The sequence below is a fragment of the Uloborus diversus genome, chromosome 3 (genome assembly GCF_026930045.1).
Source record: "Uloborus diversus isolate 005 chromosome 3, Udiv.v.3.1, whole genome shotgun sequence".
Classification (NCBI taxonomy): domain Eukaryota; kingdom Metazoa; phylum Arthropoda; class Arachnida; order Araneae; family Uloboridae; genus Uloborus; species Uloborus diversus.
This window is the reverse complement of record NC_072733.1, coordinates 76,284,978-76,306,612: the sequence shown is the minus strand read 5'-3', so window position 1 is coordinate 76,306,612 and position 21,635 is coordinate 76,284,978. Positions and strand designations below refer to the sequence as shown.

The 21,635-nt window shown below is 33.7% G+C and overlaps 1 protein-coding gene across 1 annotated transcript in view; it reads right to left on the bottom strand.

Annotated features, from left to right (window-relative positions):
* Positions 1–392: 392 nt before the first annotated feature.
* Positions 393–21,635, bottom strand: part of LOC129218034 (protein bric-a-brac 2-like) — a 30,917-nt gene continuing 9,674 nt past the window's right edge. The window contains exons 3-4 of the mRNA XM_054852215.1: positions 13,909–14,038; positions 393–1,482 (exon numbers count right to left, since the gene is read on the bottom strand). Of these exons, the coding sequence (XP_054708190.1) occupies positions 1,316–1,482; positions 13,909–14,038 (297 nt within the window). The 3' untranslated portion in view covers positions 393–1,315. The remainder of the gene's footprint in view (positions 1,483–13,908; positions 14,039–21,635) is intronic.

Sequence of the window (21,635 nt, the reverse complement as noted above, 5' to 3'; positions counted from 1 at the left end):
AAACTTTAAAATAGGTGGAATGAACAATTTGCTTCAGGAGTTCCCAATGTTCACCCAATGCCTCTTATATTTCCATGATTAATATAATTTATATTTCTTGTTAGCATTCCTTTAGCATCACTTTCATAATATTTGTTTCAAAAAATACAAATTGAAATCCCCCCTCCCCCATTCTCTTACTAGAGCGCTGTTTTCGAAACCCGGTAAAACTGGTGGCCACCAAGTTTTTTGAGTCCATTGGCCATTGGTCACTTGAAAATTTTCTGAATCTTGAGGTCTACCGATTTGTGATATGCAGTTAAATGTTATTAACTGGATCAAGCTCTGTGTAACAGTTCGTTCGATTTAAGAAAAGACACTTGTAAAAATCTAAGGAAGTGAAATAAGACATGTTGAGCAGAAATTATTTATTGGCAAATACAAAATTTCAAGATCTTGAAAAACTTCACTTATTACAGAATTGATCGAAGTTAATTTTTTCACAAAAAATTCTAGTATGGAGTCTTTTAATGTTTCACAAGGCCATAACTGGAAGAAACCTACGGAACCTGTTTAAAAGCCTATAAAAATCATTAATTGCTGAAAGAACAAATTTCAATTAGACAGCTGTAAGAAAAGCAACTATTAGAAAAAAAAAGTCAGTTACAGAAGCTTCCAATGACTATTGAATAACAACTAAATCATACTTACCGTATTAATGAAATGCATACTTACAAGTGCACGCTTCTTGGGTTCTGGGTACTAACTATTCTGGTTCTAACATCCAACATTCATAAGTGGCACTTCTTCAAGCAGTAATAAATCTTTTGGCATTCAATGTAGATAGCTGTATAAACTTCATTTCTAACACTTTTCGACAAAAAATTATTAGTTTGAAACTGAAAATCACACCTTTTTGAGGGAGTCTTTCTTCTTCTTCTTCTTTTTTTTTTTTTTTTTTTTTTTGCAGGCTGGAAAAATAAGATATTAACATTTGGAATGGATAGTTAGATGTAACTATGCATAATAATAAGTGATTTTTTTTCCCCTTAAAAGCTTTCTATTTCAAAAAAAAAAAAAATTCAACAACACATTAAGCCTTACAGTTTTCAAACATTCAAAGAAAATAATGTACGATATTAACCAAATTGGAGGAAGTAAAAGAAAAACTATCCATCCCACACACAGAAAATAATGTAACACAGTAATGGCTGAGTTAGAGCACACAAATAAACGGGGAAAATCACATTGAAAAAAAAAATTAAACAACATAATTTTATCAGATTTGACTTGAACAAATCTGTTAGCAGAAGCTAAGGCAACCTGCTCACAGCTTTCAAAACGGTAGAGATGCAAACATGATGCTACCATGAGATTGGGAGCCTTCTTGCTGAGCTAAGGAACTTTCTCTGTAGTTACTTGGTCCTGGTTGTAACTGTTCATTATACATCATTGCGCCTTCTCCTTCTGAAGAATCTTCAAACTCAATGATAGGCTTCACATCTAAAAGATATGAAGTTTGTTAATATGCAGATAAATTGGCCATATGGACAATTGTCACAAGTTAGTATATCCTGAACCAAAAACTTAGACCAGTCAAAAAAGGATCTGGTTATTTATAAAACTTAAGTAAAAAATCGGGCTCATTAGGTTTAAACTACATCTGCTTAAAAACTGGTAATTTCATTTAAGTCTTAATACAAATTATTGTTTTGGAAGATGTCAAACATTGGAAAAATTTGAACTTGTTTCCATCCCACACCACAATAATGACTATGTATGATGAACATAAAAACTGTAACAACATTCTTTCCATTAGTGTCCTGATGCAAGAATAGCCACTTACCAATAGTTTATGCTTTGCCACGAAAAGTAGAGCTGAGCTGAAAAATTTACACCAATTTTGTTTTTTGGCCTACTATGGGAAACTTGGGTACTGGTGCTTAAATTACATGTGCAAAGTTTCAAGGGGGAAAAATCTGCTCTCCATTTCATCAGTGAGTTTTGGGTCATTCTATGTCAAATTAACCAAATAAAACTATTTTCATGAAACCTTCCGAAATCTTACTCTTTGACGTTTAAAATACAAATATTTTGAGATATATATATATATTTAAAATCCATCACTCACAATTAATAAATAATAAATTTTTGAAAAATTCGTTTAAAAGTACTTTGTTTATTTACAGGCAGTACTTCAGAATAGCATAACTGTAAATAATAGAACCAAAATAATACTGTAATAGAACCAAAGCTGAGTAATTTAATAAACAATTTCTAGTTTTTTTCAGAACTCCTAGTGTTTGAGAACTGGGTGGTTGCAAATTGGCCTCAAAAAGAAAAATGTCATTAGGGCTGTTGTTACGTAGTTCTGTAATGATTTTGTCTGCACTAAGCTGGACCCGCTAGTCTCTGAATTTTAGTCTTTGAAGCACAAAAGTAAACCGGGTAACCAGTGGCGCAGCTACGGTGTTTGCCGCCCAGGGCGGTTCCTCAATTTGCCGCCCTTTCATTAGAACAGCTAATACATTAACTTGTCAAAGGTGTTTAAATTAAAACTAGAAATTTTATTGAAGAAAAAAAGACGTAATTAATTTCTATAAACTTGCAAAAGAAAAAAAAAGGAGAGAAGATAAGGGAAACCACTTGAAGAAAAATGCTAAATTTACGTAAAAAGTCGCAATATTAGGCAATTTTTATTAAAGTTAGGTTAAAGGGCGGGTTGGGTTTGCTCCCATTTTTTTTTCAGAACTGAAACCTCTTTCAGTGATTCTTTGTTGACGTTAGGGGATCGGTGTGCACCGGAAGATAACTTTCTGAAATCAAAGTTTTAAAATGCAGCTTAGCTATTTAGGACAGCCTAGGAAAATCACGAATAGTCGAATACTCAATTTGAAATTTTTAAGCTTTGAAATATACAATTTTTAGGCTATCTTTGGCAACGCACTTGCATGTGTATTCTAACTCAATAGTAGGCGTTAGGGGAGAGATTAGCGCTGTTGTTTCTTACTGAAATATTTTAAAAATTGAAATCAATTTTAAGGGAATCTTTGGTGATTTGGTGAAATGGGGAAGGTTCGGGTTCTTACTTTGGAAATTTTTCGGCACCGAAGTCTCAAAAATGAAATCTTAGGCTCTCTTTGGTGACGTTAAAGGACTCCATAACACCTAACGACACCAAAAATGTTGTGAAGGTAGCTCTCTCATGGAAAATTTTCCTGTTTGACGCCCGACTTCATTTTTTTTTTTTGATAATGTAATGAGCAAAATTGGGCAGAGTTAGGTTTCCTTCTCAAAATAGTTCTTAAAGCTGAAATTCATTTTCGGCTCTTTTTGGAAGAAAGGGTTGGCGAGCTCTCCCACCCAAGTTTCAAGTTTCTAAGAAAACAAATTTGAGCTATCTTTGGTGACGTTAGGAAAAGGAGTGAGAAGTTCGGCTTTTCTTCCTCGAAATTTTTTCAAAACTGAATTTTTCAAAACACAGTTTTAATCTTTGGAGACATTAGGTAAGAAAAGGGGGTGGGTGGGAGTTTAAAAAATCTCTCTCCGAAAAATTCCGAAATTGAAGTCCTAAAAACGTATTTTAGGTTATCTTTGACCACGTTAGGAGATCAAGGATAGCGAAGGTTCAAGTACTGTTTTCAAATTGGTATTGAAGTATTGAAGTTTCAAAAACGTAATTTAGGTTATATGTTGAGGCTTTAGAAGGGTGGGTGGGAGTTTTCTACAGGAAAGTTTTCAGAATTGAAGGTCTAACTATGTACTTTTTGACTGTGTTTGCTACGTTAGAGGGAAAGACAGGGTTCGGGGCTCTGCCCAGAAATTTTTCAGCATTGAGTTCTAAAAACCTATTTCAAAGCTATTTTTAGTGATATCAGGAAAAAGGATGAAAGATTCAGGAGCTTTCCTGCCTAAAAAAATTTTGAAACTATATTTTACGCTGTTAGACTACACAGTGGAAATGGGAGAAGTTATCAACCGGAGTTATTTGAAACTGACACACTTCGCTAAAACGCAATTTTAGACTATGTTTGGCCAAGGGACAAATGACCAAACCAAACGTTGAAAAACGACATTCACTTACCTTCCACAAGGAATAGACTAATATGTGATACAAAGTTGTCGGATAGATTTTCTACTCTCAAAAGTGAGAAAACAGAAATCTTGTAATGAATGAGAAATCAAAGCAAACTCCGAAATATATTAAGCCACCCCTGTGGTAAGCAATAAATTGTTTCGTGTACCATTTTACACCTCCCCCTCCCTTCTTACTCTTGTAACCATTTTAATGAAATTTTTAAAAAAAAGGGTTTTTGTTTCACGAAGAGGTTTTTAAGAAACTCTTAAAATTCAGTGTTTACTTTTTCTTATAACGGAAATTGAAAAATTTCATTGTGTTCTACCTCCTGGAGTTAACTTCTACAGTCTAAAATAATTGGTCCCATGATTGTCCACTGCTGCCCCCTGAGAGAAAAAACAAGGATTATACTGATATGCTATCAATAAAGACTCTTGTTGTGTTCCAAAGTTATTTTAATCCGGTAGTGATACAAAAGTCTTACATTTAGAAGATTTTCTTTTTGCCTGCAGTAACCAATTAAAACCACAATGGAAAATACTTTTTTTTTTTGCACATCAAAAAGGTTCATTTGCCACCCCTAGAAAAGTGCCGCCCGGGGCGGACCGCCCCCTCCTAGCGGGTAACCATGTCCTCCACTGCGGGTAACCATGTTTCCAAGAATGGACATATAATTGACAAATAAGTATTATGAAGTTATAAGTTTTCTTAAAAGTATGAAACCAGGAGAAATAATGCCTAAAATGAAAACAATGATTTTCTTGAAACCTATTCTTTGTATGTGTATGAGTGTCCTCATTGATACGTTAGGTAAATTATTATATATGATTAAAGTGAAAAAACGTAAATAAAGCACAAATTTTGACAAAAATACAGCATATAACTATTTCAAGGCTACAATGGAGCCTCTTCATCAGTGCAAACAGCTCACCAACACAACCAAAAGTTGCGAGAGAACTGACAGCTACCAAGAGGACACCGGTATTTATACCAAAGAGGACCAACCAATAAGAATTCAGGACACAACACATCAAACAACCAATCAGCAAGCAGCATGTACACTCTGGGCTCAAAGCAATGAGAGACAACCAATCAGAAGCCAGTAGACAAAAAAGAGTGTGAGACACAAAAGAAACAGGAAAGGCAATTATAGAAATTGCTTCCAAATACCATGAAAAAATGGAGTGCTGGAAAAACCATTGACAAGAGAATGAGAATTTTTCTAAATATAGTAAGCTTCCCAGAAATCGAGGTCTAAACCGAAGAACATTTACAAATAATCTTTGTAGATGAAAAATCAAAACAGTGACCAACAGTGCTGAGCGATGGAAGAACGAGCAAGTTCTTCATGTTTAAGTTTTCATGCTCTTTCAGACGGTGCTTGAGAGCACGTTTAGTCTGTCCAACGTAACCAAGTCCACACTTGCAGGAGATGCTATAAAAGCAATTAATAGGGTCTTTTAAGTTTGTAAATTTTATTTTATTTACTGGAGAAAAAGCTATATCAAAACCAAATTTCTTCAAAATCTTTGCAACTTGATGACTAACCTTTGGATATTAAGGCAAAATAGTATAGGAAGCATTGGAAGCAGAAACCTTTTCAGAATGAGAGGGCTTAATTAACTTATTATAAATTGAATCAATGATGCTAGGAGAATAACCACAATCAAAAGCCACTGCTTTAAGATAAGAACACTCAGCATTTAAAGAATTGGAGGAAGAACAGATGTTCAAAGCACGAAACACAAAAGCCTTGAACGAGGCCAACTTTTGGTTTGGAGAATGAGAAGAACATTTGTGAGGAGGTAGTGTAACAGCAAAAGGTTTACGAAACACCGAAGTGATAAATTCATCATTACTTTTAGTAATAAGGACATCCAAAATGAAAGAGAACTATCAGTTTCCATTTCAATTGTGAATCGGATGCAAGGATCAATAGAATTTAGAGTAGAAAGTAAAAGTTCATTATCCACATGGTTTTGACCAAGCAAAACAAAGCAATCGTCAACGTAACGAACATAGAACGGAAACGTTATGGTTTCAAAAAGTTTAGTCTCAAAATAATGCACAATAATTTTCACTTAAAACAGGACTCAAAGGACTACCCATTGCTAAACCTTCAGACATGCGAAAGTAAGTACCATTGAACACAAAGGTATTCTACTCAAGACAAATACGAGTAAGTGAAACAAGTTCATCAATCTCAAAACTAGAAAAATGATGCTCTTGGAGTCTCAATTTAAGACAATTCAATGCCACAATAACCGTAAAAAGTGATTTCACGTCAAAAGAAGCCATCGTTAAACCATGAGGCTTAAAATAACCTAACTTCTGAACAAAATGAACTGAATTTCTGACAGTAAAAGAGTTGTTAATCAAATGAGAAGAGAAGATAGAAACTAAATACTTAGCAAGTTTATATGAAGCAGTACCAATTATTTTTCCATTTAAATTATTATATAATTTATAACTTTCTTTTTTCATTTTTTAAGAAAATACGTATTTACTTTTGGTTTATAAATTACCTATGTAATATCAGACATGTGACTAATTTGTAGGTACTCTTCTTCATTTATTATTTATCCTAGAAAGCAATACTAATGAGAAAATTCATTTACAAGATTTTATTCCTGGTTATTTAGAGCTAACCATGTAACCTTAACCCGCGAGAACTTGCATCGGGCCTCTCAGGCCAGGTCATTACAAAACTGCGCTGCCAAAAATCACCCTTTCAAAGGAAATGAATGAGGTCCACAATAGCTGCGTTCGAGGTGACCTACATACTGACCACATGCTTTTCAGGAATGTACATTTCCACTTTTCCCCAGAAAATTCTGGTTCGGGCCTCAGAGGCCCAGAGCGAGCGCTCACGCTTTTCATTACAGATTGTGAATGTAAAGGAAGAGGTTGTGAAATGCATCGCTATTTAAGCTACAAAGATGAAATGAAGAGGTTGCAGACCTTGTTGGTTGAAGTTTCAATTGATGAGAACTCCCTTAATGAAGATGATGAAGAAGTTGACACAGAACAGTAAAGCGATCACCAGTAATGCTCAGAAGAAGATTTAGATTCCTGTATCATAAAACTTTCTTAAACCTTACTTTTTAAAACGTATTTTAGAGGCTGTTTATTTATTTATAATTCAGAGTTGAAAACACATTTTTTTTTCTATTTTGCAAACTTAATTTACTGAAATAACCACTCCGGGCCTACGGAGCCCCCCCCCCCCCCCCCGCGAGCGTTCGTGTGACGAAAAGTACCGCGAGCTCTCCCGGGTTAATCAGTTAATTCTTTGATTAACTACTTTGCAGTTTTTTACTTTTCTAATAAAAGCTGGATTTTGTTAAGTGGTTTAAACCGAAAAAATTCACACAGCTTTTTTTGGCCAGGCTGAAATCCAGCAACCTTGAATTGGTTATCAAGCTCAAGTTTTGTAAGAAAGGAACGAAAGTCTCCTATTCCGTAAATATTCCAGCAGTTTCTTCATTTGGTCATTGGATATAAAGCAATAAAGCCTAATTCCATAAAATATGAGATAAGGAATGGTATCAGTAAATTGAAGAATATTTTCCAAATATTTGAATATACAACATGGCTTATTTTTTAATAGGCTTTTAATGTCCTCTACTTTCCTTATTCTATCTAACTAGCTGGTTTCTGCATTTTGTCATATGATAAATCAGGGCCAAGGTGCAATTCTGCCCCGCCCCCTCAACAATGGACCTGCTTGTACCATAATAATGCTTGAGTAACGGTGTTATTTGTTCTTATTTTTCAGGGTGGCGACAGGAACTGTGAAAAAAGTACCCTGACTTTTCCCTGATTTCCCTGATTAAGTTCACCAAATTTCCCTGATTTACGTTACCAATGATAATGGTTTCCCTTCTTTGCTCTAATTGAAATCTATTGTATGTTTGTATAAAATGCAGTATTTTAAACGTTTTAAGTTGTGAAAATTTGTTGAACTAGAGATATATTTTAAAAAGATGCTACTTTTTTTAACAAAATGGTAAAAAAAAAACATCAAGACAATTTTTTTGGAAAAAAAAACTACAACACAGTATATTAAATTTTTTTAAATGGAAAGATTATAGAAAATTTAAAAAAAAAAACTTTACTTCCAGAAACCACTTTGCATAAGAATTTTAAGAAACTATTAAAAACACCCTTAAAAACATATGTGTATTTATGGTAGAATTAAAAGTAATCGAAATTATTTTGAACTAAATTTTCAAACAGTTATAATAATTGTTGCAAGAATAACAAGTACTAGTGAAAGAATAGAAGTAATGTAGTTATTCTTATATAACTCATTGACATATTTATGCAAAACAGATGAAACCTTTTGACATCCATTCATAGGGAGCTTTTCTCTAATCAAGAACATAGGTTTTAATGAATGAATACAGCATTTTAACAATGAAAAAATTAAGATATTTACTTAAGTACACAAGTTAACTTTATTTCAAATGATTTCAGTATGTAACGAAAAAAATCTTGGATTGCTTTTGTAACAAACAGCTTTGAAATGCAAGAAAAAAAAAGCAGTTAGTTTCAAAATATATAAAAGAAGAAAACAACTTGGTTATAAAATAAAAGAATCAGTTAAGTCTGAAGAAAAGAAAACCTCTATAATCTGCGGCGACAGCAAATAGTACAACGGCAAAAAACAAAGTTTTTTTTATTGAAAGTTCAATTTTAGCAATTAAATTAAAAACGTGAAGTAATAACTTTTAAGCTTTTATCAGTATGAATTCAAAAACCAAAGATTTCTTCTTGAAATCGTGATTACAGTACGCTAATCACTTCGAAACAATGGAATAAAGGCAAAGGAGCTAAGGCATTAATGAAGGCTTCCTCTTTGCCTGTATGGTTGTTTATTTTACGTCGCATTGAAAGCGTGAAAGGAAATTTCAAGCTAGGTAAAATAAACAACCTAACAGACACAGAAGCAATCTTCGGAAGTTCATCCTGTGGTAAATAAGTAAGATTCAATACATTGATGTTGAGTGAAAAAAATGCACAAATATGCGGCAGTGTATAATCGCACTTCATTAATTTTACTTTTTTTTTTAACAAATAATTGGCGGAAAATGCTAGGGAATTAGGATACTTAATTCTGTAAAGCAAAAAAAAATTTTTTTCCTTCATAAAATCAATTTTCCCTGATTTTTTGTTATTTTTTCGAAATTCCCTGATATTTCCCTGACTTTTCCCTGATTAATAAAGTTCCCTGACTTTTCCCTGATCTCCCTGATCTGTCGCCACCCTGTTTTTGTACTATTCCTTCATTCCGATTGAGAACAGAAAGGGCAGTTTTATTTTCGATTAGTGCAAAAGGGGTCCATGCCCCTCCTAAACTAAAATTGTGGCCCCTGAATAAAGAAAGTGCTTTGTTGTGGAAGAGTTAAGTTCCCTTTTATACTAGTCAATATCTCTACATAACAATTTTTTGAAATCACAGCTAACTCAATTTTGCAAAACATGGGATGTAAGCTCTTTCATTAATAATGAATTCAACTACAGTCAACGGCTCAATAACTCGAAGTCCCAAGGAACGGCTAAAAGGTTCGAGTTATGGGAAGTTTCCACAACAGTATCAAGACTCTGGAACCCGATGAAAACTTTGAGATAAAGGAATATTCGAGTTATCAAGATATGACTTTACAGAAAAAAAGTAAATTCAAAAATTGTCTTAAGTAGATAATATTTCAGTAAACTAATTTTAACGATTACAAATACAAATACAAATGTGACGACCAGCAACAGGCCCTGGGCCCAGCTAGGCTGGTCCTAGTCAATTAATTAGTCCCCAATGAAGATCAATGGCCCTCTTAAAGCTATCCACTCCCTTGCTCATTACCGCCTCTTCCGGTAAGCTATTCCAAGTGCCCACGACCCTGCTAAAGTAGTAGTTTTTCCTGATTTCCAAGTTAGCCTGAGATTTAAATAGCTTAAAACAATGACCCCTTGTCCTGCTTTCCCCGCAAAAATTTAATCCATTAACATCTTTCATTTTGATAAATTTAAATAACTGAATCATGTCTCCTCTGACTCTCCTTTGCTCCAGGCTATACATAATAAGCCTATTAAGTCTGGTATCATAATCTAAATCTGAGAGTCCCCTTACTAATTTAGTTACCCTTCTTTGAACCCTTTCCAATACAAAAATATCTTTCTTCAGATAAGGCGACCAAAACTGAACAGCATACTCCAAATGAGGTCTTACTAAACTCCTATATAAAGGCAGAAGAACTTTCTTAGATTTGTTTGAAATAGATCTATTGATGAACCCAAGCATTTTGTTGGCTTTGTTACTAGCAATACTGCACTGTTGACTAAACTTGAAGTCCTGATTTATAAAGACACCCAGATCCATAACATTTTCTGCCTGATTTATGACTGAACCCTGTAAAACGATATCTCATACGCTTATTTCCATGACCTAAGTGTAGCACTTGACATTTCCCTACATTAACTGCCATACCCCATTTATCTGCCCACTTAGTAATATGATCTAAATCCTCTTGCAGCTGTTTTACTTGTTCTTCATTTTCGACAATCCCCATAACTTTTACATAGTCAGCAAAACAATTCATGCTTCCGGAAATATTTTCATTGATGTCATTCATAAATATAATAAACAAAAGAGGTCCTAAAACTGATCCCTGAGGAACCCCACTTAAAACATCACTCCAATTAGAATGATTTCCTCTCACAACTACTCTTTGCTTCCTACCAGTAAGCCAATTTCTAACCCAAAGTAAAGTTTTTCCTCCTATTCCAATGTCAGCTAACTTGCTGAGAAGAGCAACATGCGGTACCTTGTCAAAAGCTTTTTGAAAATCAATATAAACAACATCCACACATTTTTTGTTATCTAAAGCTGAGGTAACCTTGTCGTAGAAATGCAATAAATTAGTAGTACAGGATTTACCTTTCCTGAAACCGTACTGCAAACTAGTCAACAGACTATTAGTCTCTAAGAACATCATGATCTTAATTTTGATCAAAGTTTCGAAAATCTTACAAATCACCGAAGTCAAACTTACAGGTCTATAATTCCCAGCAATACCTTTAGACCCCTTCTTGAAGAGTGGCGTTATGTTAGCCAGCTTCCAGTCCTCTGGCACCGTCCCTGAGTTATAAGAAGCATTGAAAATATTCAAAATAACATCCACTAATTCCTCTGCACATTCAACTAAAATTTTTGGATAAATATTATCTGGTCCCGGAGCTTTAGTTGCTTTAATCTTTTTCAAATGAAATAAAACCTCCTCCCTGGAAAATACAAAATCCTCAAGCTGTATAATAGCTTGTGTCTTGTTAGTGTCAACTGTTGAGATACAGTTATCGTTAAACACACTGGAAAAAAAGTTATTTAGAACATTTGCAATATCCCTATCGTTTTGGATTAAATTTCCATGCTCATCAACCAAAGGCCCAATTTGACTGTTTCGAGCTTTCCCAGAATTAGCGTAAGCAAAAAACCTCTTAGGGTTCCCATCAATGTCATCTGCCAGCCTTTGCTCCAATTCCCTTTTCTGAATCCGTACCAAATACTTAAAATTTCGCCTTGCCTTACCATACTGGAGCCTCTCCGCACTCTGACCAGTTTCTTTAAACTTACGAAAAGTGGCTTGCTTATAATTAAGAGCTTCTTTAGACTCCCTGGAGAACCACATGGGCCAAATTTTGGTACTAACACCTTTTCTCCTAAATGGAACATAGTCCCCAATGGTTTTAGCAAGTTTATCCTTAAATTCCGTCCACTGCTGATCTACGTCGCTATTTTCCAACCCTGACGAAAAAACCTCTTTCAAGCTCTGCCTAAGTGCAACAAAATCAGTGTTTCTGAAATTGGGCACAAACCTAAAATTATCATCTTTGCACACTTCAAATTTAACCCGGAACCTAATGCTGTTATGATCACTATCTCCAATATGCTCCCCTACACTCAACCCCTGAACAAAACTACCTATGTCACAAAAAACTAGATCCAAAATTGCCTCCTCTCGAGTTCCCTGAGTTACAACTTGATCTAAGAAACAGTCACCAATTACTTTTAAAAATTCCTCTTCTTTGCCATTACCAGGATAAAAATTATTCCAATCAATACCTGGAAAATTGAAATCCCCCATTATGATAACGGATCCCTTACTGGACATGTCACTAATAACACGGTACATCTGTTCATCTTGTCCCTGGTTTGAATTAGGTGGCCTATAAATGTTTCCAAAGCGTAGCTTTTTGCCCTTACTGCTCGTCAACTCCAGCCAAACCATATCAATATCAGTAGGCTTATCATTTATGACCAATTCATTGCAAATAAAATTGTCTCTAACATAAAATAAAACCCCACCACCTCTTTTACCTACTCTATCCTGTCTGAACAAATTATACCCAGCAATATGTAATAACTCTGCATCAGATTCGGTAGCCCATGTCTCTGTAATTCCAATAACATCCAACTTCTCATCCATAACTATGCTTTTCAATTCATCCATCTTGTTCCTAATACTGCGAGCATTGGTATAGAAAATTTTAAGCATGCCTAAGTTGCTTTTATTTAACACCCTGAAATTTCCTAAATTACAATTGTTAATATTACTACTCTTGTTCGTCACTTTATTTCCATTTCTAGCAATACCCAAAAAAAATTTCATTCTCTCGATACCTGATGCTTGAACCATGCCCCCCATTCCAACTTAGTTTTTTGACTCCGAAGCCCTTAAAATTAATCCACTAACCATTTTGACCCCTGTAGAGCTCAGATGCAGGCCATCCCTAGCAATCCAATCCCGTTTACAATGACTCCATACATCAATGAACCTGATACTGCGCTTTTCACAAATTGACTTCAGTAGCAAGTTCATACACCTGGCACGTTGATTTAGCCAGCTCCTATGCACTCCATACCTGGGAAGCAAACCAACCACTTGGACATTCGTCGAAAAGCTGGTTGCTTTATCCAACAGGGATTCCCATTCCCTAGAAAACTCCTCATTTTTACTGTGGCCTACTTCATTTGTTCCCACCCACAAAGTAACCATGTCCTCCTTATTCAATACTCCCTTCTTTTCAGCAACCATATTAACGTCTTTTACCCGAGCTCCTGGTAAACAACACCTAGCCACCTTACGCTTTACTCTCCCAACTGTGTTACCCACCTCCCTTACCATAGAGTCCCCCAAAATTACACCCTTAGTTTCCCAATCTAACTCCTCATTTGAAACTTCCCCCCTGAATCTCTGGAACATTTATACCCTCCACAACTGGCCTACACCCTAATGCTAACTGGGCTTCCAAAACTAGCATCTTAAGTCTTAAGTCTGAGAGTTCAGCACATTTAGTGCAAATATAATCCTCCTCAAAAACAGACTCATTTTCCCCCTTATACAGGCAGAACATATGACATAAATCACAAGAGATCCACCTGTCCCTCTTCCCACTCTTTACCTCTTTCATAATGCATATAATACCCATTTCTACTCAGTGAATATGTTCCAAAAGACAAAACAGAAAGATAAAAATGCAAAAAAACTCAGAATAAATACTAAAAACAGCAGTAAATAAACAGAGTTGCTACACCCAATAAAGCACACAAGATCAAAAACCAGGAGATCACCACATGTTAGGCTTAGCTCCAAAAAATGCAAAAACACTTCAAGAATACAATAACAGCAAAAATGAGCCCCCAAAACACAATAAAACTAAATTACATGATAAAGTGAAGTAAAAAAACCTAAAACTAGACAGTAATAATGAAAAATTTTAGTAAGAAAACACTTATCAAATTAGCAGCAATAACATTCCCTGCATCACAGGCGCCCTCTAGTGGCCTTCCTTACCTATTGGACTTTCAGGAGGACCTTGCATGTTGGAAGACTCTGTGTCAGATGTGATTCTCATTTTCTTTTCTATTCTCAAATTTTCAGATGAGACAGATAATCCAGGATTGCCTTGATTATTGGATGGTCGCTAGAATTTTAAATACTTCAATTAACAAATACTAAGTACAACCCAGAAAATAAAATGCTGAACTAAAATTCAAACTTCCATGCTAAAATGGCATGCAATATCTTCTAGGGGGTGGGATCCTTCAAATTTCATACTTATAGAGGCAGGGGTGAGAGCAGTCATCCCAATATATAATTTAAAAAAACAAAAATAAAAGGATAAATGTTAGTATTTTTATTTTAAATAAATCTTCAATGTCTTTTAGAGAGCATGAAAGGAACTCGCTCCAAATTTCTGTCTTTCAAAATAGTACTTTTTGCCTTTATTCTTACAAAGCCACAAATGTTAATTCCATTAGTAAGACACATTTTCAAATCTCAAGACATGTTGTGTGCTTCATGTCAAGAAATGATGAAGTTCCTTTTTCACAAGATTGTCTGTCAGCCTAACATCGTGAAACAAGAGTTTAGAATGCGAAAAAATGCGTTCTGACTTACTGCTTCGGAAGTTGATTTCCACTTTCTTTCTGGATTTTTTTGTATTTGTTTTCACCATGAGATTTCTCAGGTAGGCTGCTAGTTCCTAGGAGCTATGCTCTCAGTTAAGCAATATAATGCTTCGTTTCGCTTTGCATTTTAGCATAGCTTTAAAATTATGTCAAAGTGGGTTTGGAAAGTTTAACAAGTTCAGAAAGTTTAGCAACACTCAAATCTTGTTTTTATTATTTTTTGAAATGTAGGTAGAGGATTTCTGGGCACCCACATTGAATCTTCTGCCGTGCCTTGACCTCATTACTCCTCCCCCAAACCATTTCCACAACAGATTAAGCAATGGTTTGTGGAAGGAGTTATGTACGACTTCAATCTGAAGCTAAATGCAACCGATTTTTTCGAATAGGGCGGCAATGTGGTGCTTAGACATAATTTTAACTAGTGCTTTGTTTTTTGAAAGCGATAAGAAATAATACCCAAATCTTACAAAACCTGGCAAAATTAAAACAAAACTAGCGATTTACCACTTTACATTGCGAATGATCACCCTCAATACAGAATTTTGTTTAGCAATTTTTACAATAAAGTTTTAGCAAAAATAAAAAGAAATTTTATTTATTTATACTTCAACGAAGTTCAAGAAACACTGCAAAACAAAATAAAACTATTTCCCAGCCTTGATGCAAAAAGATAGCATTTTTCACATGAAAATTACAAACAAATGAGCTTTTTAAAATAAGAATGAATTACATTTTCATTAAGATACAGTAAAAGCCCTCCTAATGGACACCCCTATTATGCGGACAATTTTTAATTCCCCAGTTCCAATGCAAATAACATTATTAAACATGGTCCTGCGGACACCTCTCTATTGAAGACAAAAAAATTTGTCCCGTTAGTGTCCGCATTAGAGGGATTTTTTTGTACAATGACCAATATTAACAAGGGTGTACATAAAAAAGGGGGGCCATCGTCCTTTCCAAAATCTGAAAAAAAAAAAAAAAAATTAATAACAGCAGTAATTATTATTGAGTTTAAGTTGGCTCATAAATTATTTTCATGCTTTTCGCTTCAAATAAATAATGATAATAATAATACGTTTACTGGTACCAGGCAGTGATACAGTCAGAGGGGGTCAGGGATTCTGTTCCAAATGCCCTTTACTCAAGAAAAGGAAAGAATGTGTGATAACTTGGGAGAATGAAGATAGTTTTCTTAGTAATGTGAATTCAAGCTATTGGTATTTGCTATTTTAAATTATTAATAGTGTTTCGTTAATGGTGCTCAAATATGCCCCCAAGCAGAGTTGGGCAAATTTTAATTGCATTGACAATTAAAGATTAACAATTGATTAATTGGTAAACGTAACCACAACAACTAACAATTGATCAATTGTAATTGTGGAAAATTATAATTAACAATTAATTAATTGTTAATTGTAGTTTGCTGCAGTTAACAATTAATTGTTAATTGCAGTTTGCTGCAGTTAACAATTAATTGTTAATTGCAGTTTACTGCAGTTAACAATTAATTGTTAATTGCAGTTTACTGCAGTTAACAATTAATTGTTAGTTGTAGTTTACCACAGTTAACAATTAATTCATTGTTAATTGTAGTTCACTGCAATTAACAATTGTTAATTGTAGTTTACTACAATTAACAATTGTCGATTGTTCTGTGAATTTTAATTAAAACTAACTCAAAAATTACTGGTTTTGTACAATATATTCTACAGACGACAGGTCTACCTGGAACGCAGACGCTAAATGGGTACCATATTATTATCTAACTATTTAAATACACGTGTTAGCAGCAAATAAAATATCAAAAAATATCAGTAACTTTCATTAAATTACCACCCAATAGCCAGGGCTAAAGCAGAAATATATGAAATACTCGAGTTGAACCGAACCATTGCTTCGGTCACTCGTCTGGTCTGTGCTAATTCTGTATTAGCTACGAGTTTGTTTGGCACTCTTGGCTTCGTTAAGAAGTGTTTAATCTCCGGCTCACTCACCCTCCTATGCCGGGCCAATAAGTGCTAATAAGCACAAAACTGCAGTCCTCGGCTGGAAATAACCGAGCTGTTGGTGTGTTTCATGTATCAGTAACTTTATTTCGAGCATTTAATTATTTACTGCAGCATATGACTTTTCTCAAAAAATCTCCTGGTTCCAGCCTCGAAAAAGGTGTATATATTTCAATTAAAATTTAAAATTTGTTTTCCGTACTAGTAGAGGTCCGAAGAACATCTGAGGGAAATTGCAGAAATGCATCTTAATTACACGATTTATTAAAAAAATAAAATAAACAGAGCGGTCTCTGAGATCTTACGTCCCCTGGTTTGTCCTTCTTTCTGATTTCCCCTGTTACAGGTTAAACTATAAAACAATGATTTGCACAATTTTAAAACACAAACATTTACGTATGGAAAAAACTTGCCTAGACGAGAATAGTTCACGCGGCGAGGGAGCAATCAACACTGAACGAAAATATGAATTCGAACAATACTTTGAACTCTGTACGCTGCGCTGTACCTATTGATACATTAAGTTAATTGTTAGTTTTAATTGTTTCATAAAACAATTGAAAAAAGTAATTGCAATTATTTTAATTGTGAAAAGCGATTAACGTACATTAATCTAATTAAATTAATTGCGAAGTACAATTAATAGTTTAATTACAATTAATTTAATTGCAATTACTTTTTTAATCAATTGACAAGGCAATTGAAAAAATAATTGATTAATGCCCAACACTGCCCCCAAGCATATCCAAATACAGTCGGATCTCCATATATCGAAGCAGCAAATTGCCAGAAAAATTCGATATATAGAAACGATCTTATTTTATTCCAAAAATCTCTAAAAACATTAAAATTAAAGCTAATTTTCGTGTATGAAACCCAATTTCTAATTTATATGAGCATCGGATTAAATGAAAGTTAATAATTAAAAAAATAACAGAAATTACATTTTTGCACCTTCATACATCTTCATTCTTCGGCAATGCAACTTGATCCGCAACATTAGGGGATTTTCATTTTGACAACGCAATTGAGAGAAAAGTACAAAATCAATCTACTTAACTTGAATGATTTTTACTGCAGCTAAAACAACTAGGAATGATAATCAACTGACAAAAGGAATGACTTAAACTGATTTCAGAATGTTACTGGTTACAACTAAGATATTTAAGAATAAACTTGAGGAAATTTAAGAATTCAAGAACGAAACATCGACCTATCTACACACCCCAGGGGCAGATTCAGGAGAGGGTCAAAGGGTCAGCTGACCACCCTGTGACAAGAATTTTCTTATGATTATTTCCAATCTTCAAATTTTTAGATTCGAAAAAATAGTACATGGAATCAATGCAGTGGTTGGAAGTAGCGCGCTACAAGTAGCGACGCTACTGTAGTAGCTACATTTTTTAGTAGTTTGTAGTGTAGCACACTACTTTTTTAAAAAAGTAGTGTAGTGAGTAGTTAACTACAAAAAATAGTAGTTTGTAGCCATTTCTGGAAACTACTTTTAAATAAACTGAAAAAAAAAATCAAGGTTCAAACAAATTTAACTGGCATAAATTTTACACAAGGTACATCATCAGATGCAATGAGAAATAAGACTCATAAAAATACCAGCTGACCTCAGGCATTTCATTTTGACACCATACGTTCTGTTTGACGCCATTAGTTTGTAAACGTAATTTTCATATTTCACCAATATTTATATGGAAAAAAGCACTTATCTTCGCAAAAATGAAGATAGCGGTGATTTCGCAAGTTGAAAATTTTGTGAATTTTATATGAACAGACCGAAGATTGTAAAATAAAAATATTTTAGCGAGGCTTAAATTTTCGACAGTATTCACCTAATAAAAAGAAGCTACTAAAAATGTTATAGAAAAGGAAAAAATTGAGCTGTTCTGGAGGACTTACAATAAATACCAGCATTACAGTGTATGAGAGTATGATAACGGGCATTTTTCATAGTGTCTTCTGATGAGTTAATTTATCAATCGTTTTTTGTTCAAACCTCTTACGATGTGTGTGTATAAGGGTGTCCCCCCCCCCCAAAAAAAAAAAATCGAAAGTTGATTTTTCAAGTCGCACACTCTTATATGTTATCCTTTTACGTCCAAAAAAAAAAAAAAAATCAAATAATTTGAACAACAGCAACAAGTGCCGATTATGTCTGAAAGTGAGAACCAGCACTTGTAATGCTAGGCAAAATTAAAATAAAATGTTTTTTTAGAAACTAAAAATTTATGTTGATAAAACATTGCTCCTATACCCCACATATGCACCTCAAAAACATGTACAGTGACGCCTAAAAGTCTTCGTACACTTTGAAATTTTTTAGTAAAATCAAAATAACGCGAAACTGAATTCGAATATGACGTCCAATATTTTTTCACATCATTCCTATGTAATTCTAAATAAAACCCAGTAGTTTTTTCAAAATATTGATGGATCTTCTTTTTGAAACGGGTCAAAAAACGAAAAGACAGAGAAATAACACGTCACAAAAGTCATCGTACACTCAAATATTTTCGAATAAATTCATGATTAAAATTATCATACGTCGTTTTTTTATTATTTTTGCATTGCGTAGACCCTTAAAAGTCATTTGCCTTTAATTTTTTGCTTATTTATTCCTTAATATTGTGCTTATTACTTTGAAATGGTTGGTATTCGTGAAAAACAACAAACACCATTCAAAATTTGAAATTTTCCCTCACAGTAGCGGTAAATTTCTTTGAAATGTCCCTAAATTAGCTAATTTATTCCATTCTACAGTAAAGTGCTTGATAAAATGCTTTAAAGAAAAGAATCGAACCGAAAAGAAGGCAATAAAAGGTCAACCGGCAAAGTTGACCAAGAGTAATCGGAGAGTTAAAGTTAAAAATTTTATGAAAAATACACATTTGAGTGATGTAAAAGTTTCTACAGAGTTAAATGAAAAATTTTACATTTAATATTAGTCTAAAATTATTCACCAAGTTCTCTGATTAGCTGAATTAAATGGGACCTCTTACAGCATAAATTTTTTTGGCCGTGCGACAAACAGAAAGCTTACGCTTTTCGTCGCAAAATCAATGATAAATAAGCTCAAAACGTTTTGGAATTACGTCCTACTTAGAGATAAATATGAATTCAACATTTTTGGTTAAATTGCTGTATAATTGTAAATAGAAGAAAAAGTTAGGAACTTAATCTTAAGAACTTAGTTGGATCATTTTAATCAGGACGGTGAAGGTGTTCTTGTGTGAGGGTGCATATCAGCATCAGGACTTGGTAGTTTAGAATTTTTTGAAGAAATAATGAATCATGCTGTTCCTTTAATTATTTTAAAAACCAATTTTAAACATTTAGCCAAAAATTTGGTTATCGGAAACAATTTTGTTTTTTATCAAGATAACGATAAGAAGCACACGGTGTTCAACGTTTGCGTGTAGGTCCTCGAAAATTGTCCTAAAGTTTAGAAAATACCCCCTCCATCTTCAGATTTGAACTTAATGTAACATATTTAGAGATATCTGGAGGCTAGATTACGAAAATATGGCTTTGAAACGAAAATAGATCTAGAAACAGACTCGAAGACTGGTTGAACACTTACTTAGAAATTACGCAAAAAAAGAATGAAAAAAAGAATGAAATCTATTCCCAGATGTTTAAAAGGTGTTGCTGATATTGCATGATATTCTACTTATTCATAACTTAATAAAAAGTTAGATTATTTAATAATATATGGACATTTTTCAAAGTGTACGAAGACTTTTGTGAGATAAAATTTCCGGCACTTTTTGGTTTTTGATTTTTAAAAAATTAAGTTTTAATATTTTTCAGAAAATTTTCAGGTAGTTTTGTTAAAAATTGATCATAGATCTTATAATTAAGTACGTATTCCGAAGTATTAATTCTAACCAATGGATAGGGACTCATTTCATTGAAAGTCGTAAGTGTACGAACACTTTTGGGAGCCACTGTATTTAAATTAAAAGCCATTTAGATATCCCACACGTGGCCTAACATTTATAATTTTCATCAAAAAATTAAGTTTTTGATACACATTTTCAGAAAAGTAAGATTTTACGAAATTATTAAGCTGAAAAAAAAAAAAAAAACAGTAAAATAGAAAAGTGGGTAATTAGCGTTAAATAGAAATTTTTGTTTTCCTGCAATTTTTAAGTCTCCCACATAGTACTCAAAGATATGGATTTTTTCCAGGTTGAGTTAAAATTTTCATTTAAAATACTATATTATGTATTTATTATTCGTTTGTAATTGTTGATTCGTAAATGTGTTCGCCAGTAATTTTTGAACTTGATATTCTATTTAAATTTATATGCAATTTTTTAAAAGATAACTGAAAAAAAAGATCATTTTTTTAAATAAAATTATAAATTTTAGGTCATGTGTGGCATATCTAAATGTTTTTTAATTTGAATAAATGTTCTTTTGGTACATGTGGGGTGTTGGGTACAGAAGAAACGTTTTATTAACAGAAATTTCGAGTTTCTAAAAAAAAATTTTTTTCTTTTTTTTTCGATTTGGCATAGCATACAAGTACTGTTTTACACTTTCAGGTGCAAGTCGGCACGGATTGCCGTTGTGCAAATTATATGGAACTTTTTTTCACAATTGTTTTGACACAAGAGGAAAAATACAAGCGGGTATACGACTTGAAATATTGACTTTAATTTTTTGAGGGACAACCTATTGTGTATGCTTTTTATTTACTTATTGTTTTAGAAAGTAGCGAAGTAGCGACTACATTTCAAAAGTAGTTTGTAGTTGCTACATTTTGAAAAAAGTAGTTGTAGTTAACTACATTTGTAACAAAGTAGTTGTAGTTCGCTACAAAAAAAATGTAGTTTTTCCAACCACTGAATCAATGTTAACCTGCTTTTTGCTTCGTTCGGTAAGGTTTTTCTTCTCAACGCATCACAGTTCAAAGGATTGACTGGGTTCGTTTGAATGAACTATTGGTATTTTCAGAATTTTTTTTTTAAAGCACAATCATCTGTAATGAGCTTAATCATTGAAAAATTGTAGGGTGGGGTTTCATCTCATTGGGGGTGGGGGATGGGCACCCCTGCTTAAGAGAAGGTTTTTTACATAG